The 13,885-nt window shown below is 38.5% G+C and overlaps 2 protein-coding genes across 3 annotated transcripts; both read right to left on the bottom strand.

Moving 5' to 3' along the window:
* Positions 1-348: 348 nt before the first annotated feature.
* LOC125680980 (germ cell nuclear acidic protein-like) lies at positions 349-3,312 on the bottom strand. 2 transcript variants are annotated; one of them, XM_048920847.2, is made up of 5 exons: positions 2,969-3,306; positions 2,257-2,422; positions 2,072-2,143; positions 1,012-1,893; positions 349-735 (listed from the first exon to the last, which is right to left on the bottom strand). In XM_048920847.2, exons 1-5 carry the CDS (start codon positions 3,203-3,205, stop codon positions 638-640), a joined length of 1,455 nt encoding a protein of 484 aa, XP_048776804.1. In that variant the 5' UTR covers positions 3,206-3,306; the 3' UTR covers positions 349-637. The 2 variants fall into 2 exon arrangements, with proteins under 2 accessions (XP_048776804.1, XP_056012033.1); XM_056156058.1 differs by having other exon boundaries at positions 349-1,893; positions 2,969-3,312.
* Positions 3,313-4,710: 1,398 nt separating this feature from the next.
* On the bottom strand, positions 4,711-7,082 carry LOC125681241 (uncharacterized). The gene is made up of 3 exons (XM_048921247.2): positions 6,989-7,082; positions 6,325-6,480; positions 4,711-5,494 (listed from the first exon to the last, which is right to left on the bottom strand). The coding sequence occupies exons 1-3, from the start codon at positions 7,038-7,040 to the stop codon at positions 5,286-5,288; spliced, it is 417 nt and encodes a 138-aa protein (XP_048777204.2). The 5' UTR covers positions 7,041-7,082; the 3' UTR covers positions 4,711-5,285.
* Between the last annotated feature and the right edge of the window lie 6,803 nt (positions 7,083-13,885).

The raw sequence follows: 13,885 nt of genomic DNA, 5'->3' as shown, positions 1-13,885 counted from the left end.
GTTGTAGTCAGACGTAAATGATTGTTTTTCCGAATAAACAAAATTTCCTTTCGAGCGACACGAGTCTCGCTTCTTAGCCCTAATAGGTTCATTATATCTCTTCCTGCGCAGGTAACAACAAATCCACTCCACACTATGACTTATTGTCAGACCGGAAGAAACTGACATATAACCCTTCCATTTCCCTTTCAGGCCTTTGATTTCTTTCAGCTTTCACTGACATTTAGATATTTCAATGTGATGTCAACACCATCCGATTGACATGGTATTCACGTGACCGTATCACCAAGGAAACAAAATTACATGTGTATAAAGAATTTCACAGAAGACAAAAATACTAAGCAGACCTTTTGTTCAATATACATTTTATTGACAAAATACATATTGAGATTATTCATTCATCACAAACAAGTAACTATACATGTACATTGCCGTAAATTTGATGTTGTTTGGGTTTTTTCAAACGGTTCTGGGTTCTAGCGCTAGAAAAGTTTTCAATTAAAACAAAGAATTGAAATATTCATTTTAATGATCAACCACAAAAAATGTTTGATTTCCTTTATAGTTTAATTGCAGCTGATGTATCTTTCATTTGGATTGTTTTCTCACGTAGGAATGGCTAAGCATTTTGCTGTTGCTACGAGACGATCCACGAAGGCCAAAGTGATGCCGGAACTCCTCGTCTGTTATTCATTGCTATAGCATTGAACCTTTCCCTGGCATGTGTACTGTCCACTGTACAAAACACATTGCAAAATTATGTATTACTTACAACGCTTGTTAAATGAAAACCAACTAACAAATTTGCAAATTTTAATACTTTTCGGGGCCAAAAGGCAACAAATCAATTATGCTTGTATGAAAATGATGAACGTGAGCATTGACTGTCTCGTAGCAACTAAAATGCATGTGAAACTGTATTCAAATTGTATGGGACTTTGTTGAAATCATTATTACTAATACGATGTGGTTGTAATACCACCCACTCTCCACCACTTCCATGCGGCATACCTGATCTCATTTTGGACCCCGAACCCGATCCCCTGATTCCCAGAAGGGTATTGGACAGCATGGTAGGTTTAGGATCCATGATTGTCGGTAAAAAGTTACTTTGACCTTTGGAGAAATCAAAATCTCTGTGACTATGGGCAGAATGATCGTGCACATCGCCACCTTGGGACTGACCTCCAATTTTGGGAAGTAGCTGGTTTTGCGCAGGTTGGAATTTGGTCAATGCCATAGCAATACCGACGTTCTTCAAAACGTCAGAATCTGGAGCCTCGAGTTCCGGAAGTTCTAAGTCTGCTCCTTCTCCCATGACGTTCTCAATAGCTTCTCCAATAACCCCGTCTCCTAATTCAATTTCGTTAGGAACGATCTCATCCAGATTTAGATCATCCATGTCGGGTAGTAGTTTGCTAGTGTCCTGACCGTCATCTCCATCTTTACTATCGCTGCTATCCTTGCTATCATCTTTGCTGTCGCTTGCACTGCTCTTGCTATCATCAACATCCGCGCTACTACCATCATCTGAACCGTCGTCATTACTGTCGGCTGCACTATCATCGTGTGAACTGTTGCTGCTGTCATCACTTGTGCTATCATCGTTTGAATTGCTCCCACTACTATCGTCTGTTGAGCCGCTGCCACCCGAGCTATCGCTGTTTGAGTCACTGTGTCCACTGGTTGATACACTGTCATCATGTGAATCATCGTAACTGTCTTCATCATTCGATGACATATTGGTGCTCCCCCCGGAGGACCCGTCACTATCGTCACCGGAAGCTGACTCATCAGAACTGTCTTCACTGCTGGAGCTGTTTTCGTCACTATCGAGAAGGTCAAAATTCATGGATTTGTATGAATCTTCGTTGGTATCCTCGAGGTCGTAATCTGTGATGCAATGATAGTAATTGATAGCTAGGACAACCTTTGTAATATTCAACTTTCGATAAAACTTTAAGCAACTAAGATTTAATTATGAGTGTGAACTACATGTAGTAAAATTAGATATCTCAAAGGTTTGGAACATGATTGTACGTTTTCATGAAGTCATAAATGACGTAATTACCATCATCATCAAAGTCGTCATCAAAAATCCAGGCATCATTGTCAAATTCAAATGGATCCACCACTCCATCGCCTGCAGTAATGATAATAGAATGAGCTAGTATCAAATCCTACATAACCTAAATACTAGATCCTACATAATAACCTAAAGCTAGAAATTGAGATTCATGAAATCACAAAGAATACCATTGCTATCTGCTACTCTGAAAGCATCTTTGACATGGAAGGCCCGAGGGTCGTGGCCCAGAGTCCGTGCAAACTCCCTAATGGTGACGTGTCCGTCTGCATTCGCGTCATAGAATGCCATCTTCTTAGGAAGTGGCGTGACGTGAAGAGAATAGTCGTGGTTTGGCTGAAAAACGAGGAGCAGAAAATCAGTTTTCTTGACTTAAATGATTACACTTTAAAATAAGATACATACAATTACAATGTATGATTATAATGGAGAATTTCATAGCGAGAATTTCATATACACGGTTGTTGTTGGGTTTTTTTTAATCTAACTAAGATTAGCACGAATGTCTTAAGTAATGTCATCTTGTTCTGCAATCTCTATGGAGAAACATGCTTGATACAAATATGTATTATAATTGCAGTTCTACATTCGCTTGACAATACTCATATGAAATAATGTCAAAGAGGTTTTTTTTTTTTAAATCTTCGGATGTTTCTAGATGGTTGTTGAGAAATTTCCAAAGTTTTTTTGTTTTTTTTTTGGCCTGGTATTTACGTTTTCACGAAAAAGAAAAACAACCTGCTTCAAAACTGCTGCAACAAAACCATGATTGTGATTTTTAAAAATTCTGATTATTAAAAGTGCAAGGTTGGAACATCGCACGATAAAAACGTTTTGAGATTTTAACCCGATTATGATAGAGAATTCCATCCCATCTCTCACCTTCAGGGTTGAACGGCGAACTCTTACTCTCTCAATTTTATTCTTTCCAGAACAAACATTCCTCAGAATGAATCCACAACTGTAATCGGGATCGAAATTCCTCACACTTTTCCGACACACCCGAGGACTAACCGTCCGACAGTGTCCCTTAAAGATGTCATTTAGCGACACTCGCAGGTGCCAGGCTGAGGATGCCGCGATACAGGCAGCCACCAACACCAGAGTAGTGAAATTCATCCTAGTCAAAGTTGAGATGATCTCCGTATGGTCTTTGAAGTATTCCTTTGTCTAGCGTCCTCGTTGGTTTCCGACAAACAACTCTCGTGTGAATGACTCTGGTAATGGTCAAAACGCAGTTTTCCTGTCGTAGGTGGCGTCACGACAAAAGATGTGTACAAAACACGGTCAAAACCGTACACGCGTTTTAGGCCGAGACAACAAAAACATGTGGTTCTTTTTCTTTCGATTTTTCTTTAAATGCGTGTTTTGCAAAAATGGACCACGGTTCTTTTGTTCTTGTCTTGTCCTGTAATCAATGTACTGTTTGATGATATACGGACAGTATTCAATCTTTTTTATTCGTACGTGTGAAGTCACATAATAAACACTGTTGGCGGTATAGACTAAAATGAGTTTTCCCTACAATAAACAAATGTTTATGCTTCTACATATCTAAAACATTTACGTATTTCTTCTAAATTTCATTTCGTACGAAAGCATATAAAAACCAGACATTATTTGGGCTTTGCCTCATTTCAGATGTATTTTGGCTATTTGTCTAATGCAAATAACGTGTTTATTAGATTTCCGTGTTCATAATAACCATTTGGACAAAGAACGTGATTAGATTGGCAGCTCGTTGTACATGCGTATACATTTGAGAATGTCTAAGTATATTTATTTTTCTTTAATTTGGAAACTAGTAAAACACCAAAAAAATGATATAAATTAATACACGCGCGTGTAAAATTTCAATACATGTTTCATCGATACATGGTATTAAAAAAAGGGGGGTGGGGGGTTAAATTATGATTCACGAAAAAGATGGCTAAATGTTCCTACTAATAAGACAAGACTACAAAAAATAATAATTCAAACATGTATGTAATATACAAGAGATATAAAGTCTAGACAGGTATTATCAAGGGGGAGAGGTGCTTCCTTTTTTGACAATGGCCATTATGTATTATTTTCATATATATGTTAATATAGATATATTTGGCCAATCTCCTCCCCCTAGTTATTTGTTATAGTAACACCCCACCCCACCCCCACGATTTAAAAAAAACGAAGTCTGGGGAGGAAAATATAGATCAAATTTAAAGTTGAAGACTCAAACCCTTTTTTTCACTAGACGATATTTTTGTCCCCCCCCCCCCCCCCCCCCCCCCCCCCCCCCCCCCCCCCCACTGTGAATAACGCTAGTCGTGTCTATATTGTAAAGATAACACGCCATTGGTTATATCCGGTGACCAGTTATAGGGACGAAGGATCGGCCCGTAACAGTAACACGGCACTTAGCCTATGTTCCTCTCCGGCCTGTCCGTGTCCGGAACAAGTTCAAAGTAATTACGACCCCTGATGAACAACTTGTAAAGCTACTACACATACCGTAATGTCCGTCACAACGTTAGGCCGAGTGGATCCATTATACGACAAGAATGTTACCATTCGACACGCAATATACTGGGAGTGATCGTCAATATTCCCAAGTAATCAAACAACGATTACAACTGTGTATAATCATGTTACGATTTATTTGTGAATAAAGCTAAATTACAGCAATCACTTGAAAAAAATTACATGTAAATCAAAATATCAAAAACTCTTTAAACATATCGATACAGTATCCACATGGTCTGGGATGTAAAATTCTTTATTAACCGCCAACGACCACAACATTCCATGGAGCTAAACTGAAATTTTGTCCCGGCATTTTAGCGTATGAGTATAGTTTTTTTTTTTTTAAACCAAAATTGTTTCACTTTCAATTAGGTTTTACCCAGGTGATTTAACATTTAATGAGAATGCATCAATGAAATGAATAACAAATTTCTTGAGAGAAATAGTAGTACTTGTTTAGTCAGGAAAGGGGTTATAAATAAATTTTCAATTCAGGCCTTTGATAGAAACTTATGAAGAATCACGCCCATGTATACATGTACCCATTCGTTAAAATCATATCTTTGATTTTTCCATCAACAAATTGACATATTACATTTTTTTCTTCAAGTCCACGATGTAATTTCAAACAATGCACTACAAACATGCACACGATATATAACATGCCAATACGTATAAGTGGGGTTTTTTTTTTTTACATTGAATTCAAAATGACCCACAAAATGGTCACTGCTGAGATGACAGTTTGAGAGAAGGTCGAGACGTGATCGACTTTGTTACACAGGTCAGTCTCACATGAACACAGCTCCACAGTCAACAAATACTTTGTCCCATTGATTTTCAAATTTTTGCAGGAATCTTTTTGCTTTGCTTTCCCGCATTTGCGTTGAAAGAAGACATCCCCTGAAATATTTGAAGAAGAAAAACCCACAAGATGTGTTTGTGAATCACTGATGCCCCCGTATTGCCAAACTCCAAGATCAATGTCACAAGGTCTTTTTTTTTAACAAAAGAAAGGTCTTCTTACAATGAACAAGCAATAAACACATGTGAAATATGAAAACCCTATCGCCATTCATTCAAAAGTTATGATCAAGATTAAAGCAGACAAACAAACCAAAAACAGTTTGCCCCAAATCTTCTATTACGGGGGCATTAAAAAGAACATTGAGATTTATATGATTGATTGATTAAATATTGTTCAACGTCCCTCTCGAGAATATTTCACTCATATGGAGACGTCACCACTGCCGGTGAAGGGCTGCAAAATTTAGGCCTATGCTCGTTGCTTACGGCTTTTGAGCAGGGAGGGATCTTTATCGTGCCACACCTGCTGTGACACGGGGCCTCGGTGTTTTGCGGTCTCATCCAAAGGACCGCCCCATTTAGTAGCCTCTTACGACAAGCAAGGGTACTGATGACCTATTTTAACCCGGATTCCCACGGGGCATTGAGATTTGAAATATTGAGATCCAGAGTATTGATTGATAACACACATCTATAGATACAGTTAACTCCGTTTACCTGATCAAGATATAGGGCTCACGGCGGGCGTCATCGGTGACTCCTCCTAGGCACCTGATCCCACCTCTAGTGTATCCTGGGGTTCGTGTTTGCCCAACTCTCTATTATGTATTGCTTATAGGAGTTAAGAGATTGATCACTGTTCGTTATCTTCACCTTTCATCTATGCATGTAACATAAACTTATAAAATTTGAATGTGTGTAATTACCGTCTTGGAATGTGGTCTTGATTTTGAGACAGGTCTCCCGAGAGTTTTGACATTTGGTTACTCTGACGTCATCATGAGTGGGATCCAATGGATCGAAACAAGAGAGGGAGGATTTGTTTCCAATCAAATCACATTCATAGCAGCGAATCGGCGCCACTGTAACAAAACAAGAAAGGAAGAATTTGTTTCCAATCAAATCACATTCATAACAGCGAATCGGCGGTACTGTAACAAAACAAGAAAAGAATTGTTTCCAATCAAATCACATTCATAGCAGTGAATCAGCGGCACTGTAACAAATCAATGCGCCTCGTATTTTGTTTCTATCATTTCTACATGAACACATATGGAAAGTGCATTTTAAAAGAAGGAAAAATATATATTCCCATTTTTCAACGATTTACGAAGGTGGGAATACTCGGCAATATCATATTTCTATATGCATTTTAGTGAGAGAAAAAATCATACCCGAAAATTGAAAACTAATTATATCCTCCGTGTGCATATAAATTTATATATTTAACTATCCTCCAATGAGATTGCTAATATTCATGCCATCCATGCTGACCAAATTTAAACTGAATCAAGTTTTAAAAAATCCAATTCTAGAATAAATGAACTTCTTTTCTTTAAAATGTCTATAGAATAAGAATTTAGGACTCACCCAGATTGCGCAGAAATCCAGCGAAGAGAAAATATACGACGAATCTGCTCATCTTTCCCCTGGTTTTTCCATGATGCAATTGAATAATAATGAAAACCGACATTCCCTTAATAAGATGCGGGTTTGTACAGGGTGTTTCAAAAAGCATACAAGCATTTCCTTTGCCTCTGATTATTTTGCATTCAATTTTTATATGAAAATCTGTTTATAATTTCCAAGAATATGATTGCAAATATATTCATATATGTATCACGATAATCTACTCGTACAAAATTGATTTCAAAAATATTCATAAAATGTTATCAAAATGACGTCTGTTAAAAAATGTTTGTCACAACTTTAGCACATGTATTAAGATGAAATACATTTTTGATATATAATATTCTTATATTCGGCTTACAGTTTAGATAGATAGCGCTTCGACCAAAAACGCGTCGGATTCCATCCTTGTTAGGACATCGCTTTGGCTGGTATAATTAATGTAGGTTTATCGAAAAAATTGATGGAATAATGATATCACAAAACCTGAAAACACTTTCTCCTTAATTTTAAAAAAAAGTTTTGGCTATCGTTGGAAGCTTGCGGGAGAAGTGACTGACTTTAGCTTGCTGATTCCTCGGTTGTCCTCGTCTTTCGCCTTGCTTTCTTTGTCTATACCACAGACTCTCGATGTTTTGAATATCCATAATAATAGAAGTGTCTTCCTGTAAACATAATATTCATGATTAATAAAAGGAATATTATGAGGGTTTTTTTTATTATAGATATTTAAAACGTCGAGTGACTGGTCTATACCTACATTACTGATTAATAAATTTTCTATGCTGCTATTTTGAATAATCTTGCAGATTTCAAAACCTTTACACAAGTAGAATGTATTTAAACTACTAGTAACCTCTTTATCAATCAGTGTTCACTCCCATACAAACTACTAGTAACCTCTTTATCAATCAGTGTTCACTCCCATACATTTGATTTTGTGATGGAATAGTTAATCATGATTAATAAAATGAATTTCTTTTTCCTTTTATTTTCAAGATGATATAATGTTAGTTGAAGCCAAAGATTTTTTATGGGCATTCATCAAATCGATTGATTTCATATGATTCGCGGCAAATACTGGTGAGATGTATCCGAGGGTGGAAGATTTGGGTCAGCATTGTCTACGAAAACCTTTCTGAAAGACCAAGAAATTACCTTGGTAGAATCTCCGCTCTCTGAATTCTGTATATGAAATATACTAGCATTTGTGATCTTTTGTCCCGCATATGTCAGAATTAGAGAAAATCTATTTGCCTGTATATGATATAATCCGCGATCATTTTCGTCAGATTTAAAAAATTTTAAGTTTGTTTTCACCAAGACTGTCAAATATTTGTATGTGGCTAATATATACATGTAGTTATATTTTGTAGACAGTCTGTCGTCTTAAAAAACACAGTGCGTCATACAATATTGTAAAGTTGAGTGTTGTCATAACAAGAATTTAAAGATTTACTTAATTACTAATCAATCGATGTCAACACCGCTCCTTATAACGCTTCCCAGTTTATGAAGCGTCAACTGTCCCTAATTCCAATTAATATCGCATAGATGGGGGTGAATATTAGCTTCGTTCCTAAGATAATTTAATTCTGGTCGTAACACTCTTGATATATATGATTCGCATCAGACTTTTGATTGACAAGGAATGAAGCTAATTTTGACCACTCCATGCGATATAACTTGGTTTGGAACTTCCGTGCGTACGGTAAACCGTTACGTATTTACTAGCAATAAGAACGCCAACACTGTCCCAAAACATTTCAGTCAACCAATATCGTATAGAATAAAATTAGCATTCATTCCTTAATCGTGAAATTCAAAAGAATGAAAAAGACATCGTAGAGAGTTTGTATGATGTCTCAACGTGCTGTTGAAACGGTTGCATGTTTTTTAAAACACCCTGTATGTGTGTAATAATGCCCGTGCTTACAATATGATAGTTAATACCCCCGTTGGGTTTATGTCAGGGCATTATTTTGCCAGGGTATAATCACAATGTATGTCTACATAAAACAACGTTTGGATATTTATAGAAAGCAATTTAACGATTAATTTATTTCGTTATCTATAATGTCTGGATCTGCATTCATTTCATGTGAAATTTATGATGATTGCTTTAGATTAATCTGAACGATGAATTCAGTTTTCGTGTTTGAATTTACGCTGCATTTATGTAATGAGGTAACATTTCAGATGAATTTCTTGTATCAACTCGATTAAAAATCTGTAACAAATTAAGCAAACTACCATAGCTTTATAAGGACTGATATTGACCACCACTGATAATTTCCCCACTACTGATAACTTCAAATGGGATAGTCTAGGTCACAAATGGGACTGACGATTCCTTATTTCACTTTGGTGATCCGTAATTTCCGTCTTGTAATCCGTTATTTCTGTTTAGTAACCTGTTAGTTCTGATTGATGATCCGTTGATTACATGTAATTCATCCATGAGCGGATAGCCTGGTTCCCGAGGCCTTCCGATGTTCAAAGAACGAGGCCTTGGGAACCAGGCTAAAGAGCGGGTTGTATAGCTCATATGAGCCGTTCCTAGCAAAATGGGTACTTATCTTATCCAACAATATTTAAGGTAAAAAGAAAATAATGCGACGTCAGTCTTTTCTACAGAAGAACTTTATCGCAGACAAGCATGTTTCTTTTCTCTACGTTCATTAAGAACGTTAATTCCTTGGCTTAATTTGAGCACAACTGCGCAGGCTGTTAAGGTTTAACACTTTTTTTATTGGTCCAAACATCTACATTCATTTCTTAAATCTATCCAGTAGAAAATGTTCATGTCGATTCAAATTTTGAAAAAAGAGTTTGAAAAGGACTACATTATGTGGCGGAAGGATGAAAAAAATTCTAAATCTGCACGATTTTATCCAGTCAATTGTCGATATTTATACCCCTGGGCGTGCACTTTAATTTGTAATTTATGATACAAGTGGTAGAGAGCTGGAACTAGTTTAGACGTTGTAAGTTCATTGATGGGAACTAGTTTAGACGTTGTAAGTTCATTGATGGGAACTAGTTTAGACGTTGTAAGTTCATTGATGGGAACTAGTTAGACGTTGTAAGTTCATTGATGGGAACTAGTTTAGACGTTGTAAGTTCATTGATATGGTTGATAGGGAAAACCTTGACTCACAAAGAACTCGCCACACTCATGTCAGAGGTATGCGCGATTGTCAACAACCGACCCTTAGTGGATGTGTCTTCTGACCCAGAGTCGCCCAACATACTTACTCCGTCAATGCTACTTACAACGAAAACCAAATCTGATGTCAATCCATTTCCTTCATTTGGTACCAAGGCTGCACTAAAGTTTGCATGGAAAAATGTGCAAGTGATGACCAATGCGTTTTGGTGTAGATTGAAATTGGAATACTTGCACAGGCTGCAAGGGCGTGTTAAGTGGCAGGAACAGTCTAGAAATCTCAAAGTCGGAGATCTCGTTTTAGTCAAAGACATTGACTCTTCACGCAATAACTGGCTAACCGGACTTGTTCAGAAAACCTTTGCAAGTAAAGATGGTCTTGTTAGAAAAGTTGAATGCTGTGGTTAGGGATGGTAGACGTGCTTTGTATGTTAGACCTATCACAGATCTTGTAACACTTCTAGAGGTTGAATGAACATTTTCGAACATTTGAGTATTAGGGTACTTAGTCAGAACTTGAACTCTTGTGTAATTTTCTATTTCATTTTACATGAAACATGTTAAAGATTTGAAAGTTTTTGGTATTTTGAAAAGGTTTTCATTCTTATACAAATATTATTTGTACTTAAAAGATATTGATTTCTGGTAGAAATCAGGGGGGGGGGGATGTCGCGGTCCGGAATTTTACCTCTCCGGTTTGTGTACTAGTGTTTTAGTGTATACTTCCGTGACGCCGTAGCATGCTTTTTGTCTCTGTAAATTTGGGGAATTTGGGCCTCCCTAAAGATTTTTTACTGTGCCGTTCTTAAAAGAATAAACTAAAACGAGTCGACTGGAACTCCATATATTCTTTATTCGGGACTTTCCTCGTCTCATGAGGAAAGTTCCGAATAAAGAATATATGGAGTTCCAGTCGACTCGTTTTAGTTTATTCTTTTAAGAACGGCACAATATTTTTTTTTTTCCAAACATTTCATTAAAAAAAAAAAACGAATTAATGCGAGTAATGCAAACCTCAGGTGCCACTCTCTTTAAAGAAAGATGACTTTGAGAAGATGACATGCTATATAAGATAATATTTATATGAAGTTGATGTATAGGTTAGATGGTTAGATGTTATTTTGACGTTTCTTCGGGATTAAGTTTTGGCGTAGCGCAGCGAAGACGAAACTTAATCCTGAAGAAACGTCAAAATAACATCTAACCGGCTTAGACGGCATTTCGTTGGACGACGAGTTTTTGCCCCGCCTGCATATAGATCTACTGATCACTTCGCCCCGCCAGTAGTATAACCCGGCTCGATGGGTGGTTCAACTGAGTGCACTTTTGAGGTCAAAAGGTCAAGTTTTAGAACGCATTGGAGAGCGGCCGAGGTAGGGCGTTGCTAAGGCTGCGCGTGCCTAGCGCGTGCTGTGCAGGGCTACGGTGGTATGAACTAGAGCGGAGATAGGAGCGGGTGGTATGACGCAACAATGGGTCGATAGTGGTATGACGCAACAATGGGGTAGAATCGAGAACACTAAAGTCGAGATCGCTATGACGACGAGGCCTGAGCCGTGTGTGAATCCTTTAAAATCCACAATGAATAATAAACGCATGATGTGAAGTTTACACATTTATTAAATGTTATAATCTAATTAATTTAGAGTTCAAGTTATTGACGTTGTGGAACATTTTATATGACGCTGTGGCCGAGCTAGGCCTGGAACATTCTATATGACGTTGTGGAAAAACCTGCTTTTCGATGACGTCACAATAAGTATATAAACGCAATACACAATTCGCGTTGTCACTTTCATCAGCATGTCTGAGCGAATCCAGGATAGAGAGAGAGATAGAAGGGAGCAGCGATTAAGATATTTAGAACAACATCTTCACTTACAACGAGCGCGTGAATTACAACTCCGCAGACGGAATAGAGTGCGACTAGGAATTTTACAGCAAGGTCGCGGATTACGAAATCAGCAACAACCTAGAAGGTTAGTGTCGGAATACTACCATATTCAGCTGGATAGAGATCGTCATTCCCGGAAATTCAAAGTGAAACAAAATGTCTACAACGTAACTTTTAGGCCCATTCCAGATTCTTCAATTATTCGGCGTTTATTTCGGGATTTACTTCAAAAAGTGAAATTACGGATGCAGTGTAACCCGAACGATTATGTACGGCTCAACATTCGACACCCCGCTTTGGATTCAGACATCTGGGTCGAATTTACCCAGTCCAAAAACCTCGACGAGGAGAAAATTTTAAACAAAATAGAAGCCGTGCAGCAATCTAAGAAGGAATTTGTCATCACAGACGGATCTATACAGCTGGATTTTTTCCACGTGAAATACCCCCAGGGGAGTGGCGACGGCGTGAAGAGAAAACATCTGCACGTGGATAAGGAGAAATTCAAGACCTCTAAGAGAGCCATCGTTCGTATTAACAACCCCGACGATTCATTGTGTCTCCCTCGAGCTATCGTTGTGGCGCGACTTCACAGTCAAAAACCCGAGCATTCCGACCCCGAATGGGAGAAGATGTGGTTAAGAATGAGAAAAGGGGATACACAATCGCTCGACCAGAAACGACAGGCCTTAGCTCTCATGGAACTCGCCGGGTGTGCAAACGACCAACCGTATGGGCCTCAGGAATGGGAGAAATTACATCAGGTCTTAGCTCCCGAGTATCGCTTGAAAATATTTCAATTTAAGACAAACACACAGCGATTACGATTAAACCCCATCTACAGAGGTCAAGGGAGCGGAAAATGTTTGAACATCCTGCTGGATAACGAACATTACGATACCATAACATCGATGCCGGGAGTGACGGAAAATCCATATTATTGTGATTACTGTGATATTGGATATAGCCACATCGAAGAGCACCGTACAGTCTGCCCTCACCGCTGTTCGTTTTGTTTGGCCGACACCCCCTGTTCCCCGGACGGCACCCGCACGGAATGCTCTCATTGTAAGGGATTTTTTTAGAAATGCTGCGTGTTACCAGACCCACTTGAAACCTTACAGTAGCAATACCGCGACAACCGTGTGTAATTTAATGGGACGTTGCGACCAGTGCCAGAAATGGATGTCTAAGCAATTATTAAAGGGACACGCGTGCGGGGGAAAAACACAATGCCGCATCTGCAAGAAACTCGTCACCACCCCACATTTCTGCTTCGTTCAAAAGAAACCCAAGCCCAAACGCAACAAGGAATTGAAAATGTACATTTATTTCGATATTGAATGTACACAGGAAAACGGAATTCACACCCCTAATCTCTGTGTGGCCGAACGCGTGTGTCAACATTGCGACAGTTTAGACATTGACACGCGCTGTGATTACTGTCATGCGTTTGGATCGCAACGCCGCTTCGTATTTCAAGGCCCCGACACCTTAAAACAGTTTATGGACTGGCTGTTACAATCCGAGACGGACGAGAAGGGTAATGTGAGCTTCAAACACGATGAAAAGACCGCCATTGCGCACAATTTCAAGGGATACGATGGGCAGTTCATCTTGAACTATCTGGTGCACACGGCCTGTATCAAACCTGCAGTCATTCTCAACGGCAGTAAAATCTTGTGCATGGGAGTGTTCGGCTTGAGATTCATCGATTCGTACAATTTCCTCCCCTTTGCCCTCGCCAAGATGCCCTCTGCGTTTGGATTAACAGAACTGAAAAAAGGTTATTTCC

Source organism: Ostrea edulis, chromosome 2, assembly GCF_947568905.1.
Source record: "Ostrea edulis chromosome 2, xbOstEdul1.1, whole genome shotgun sequence".
NCBI lineage: Eukaryota > Metazoa > Mollusca > Bivalvia > Ostreida > Ostreidae > Ostrea > Ostrea edulis.
Note: the sequence above shows the minus strand (reverse complement) of the source record. Positions and strands in the feature narration are given on the sequence as shown.

What these genes read in the sequence shown, in the direction of transcription:
- LOC125680980 (XM_056156058.1), bottom strand. Translation starts at nt 3,205, where the DNA reads ATGAATTTCACTACTCTGGTGTTGGTGGCTGCCTGTATCGCGGCATCC. An exon ending in TTCGCCGTTCAACCCTGAAG is followed by an intron (nt 2,423 to 2,968) that starts GTGAGAGATGGG and finishes CTCGTTTTTCAG; the next exon opens with CCAAACCACGACTATTCTCT. An exon ending in TGACGACTTTGATGATGATG is followed by an intron (nt 1,894 to 2,071) that starts GTAATTACGTCA and finishes ATTGCATCACAG; the next exon opens with ATTACGACCTCGAGGATACC.
- LOC125681241 (XM_048921247.2), bottom strand. Translation starts at nt 7,040, where the DNA reads ATGAGCAGATTCGTCGTATATTTTCTCTTCGCTGGATTTCTGCGCAAT. An exon ending in TGGATTTCTGCGCAATCTGG is followed by an intron (nt 6,481 to 6,988) that starts GTGAGTCCTAAA and finishes GTTTTGTTACAG; the next exon opens with TGGCGCCGATTCGCTGCTAT. An exon ending in CAAGACCACATTCCAAGACG is followed by an intron (nt 5,495 to 6,324) that starts GTAATTACACAC and finishes CAAATATTTCAG; the next exon opens with GGGATGTCTTCTTTCAACGC.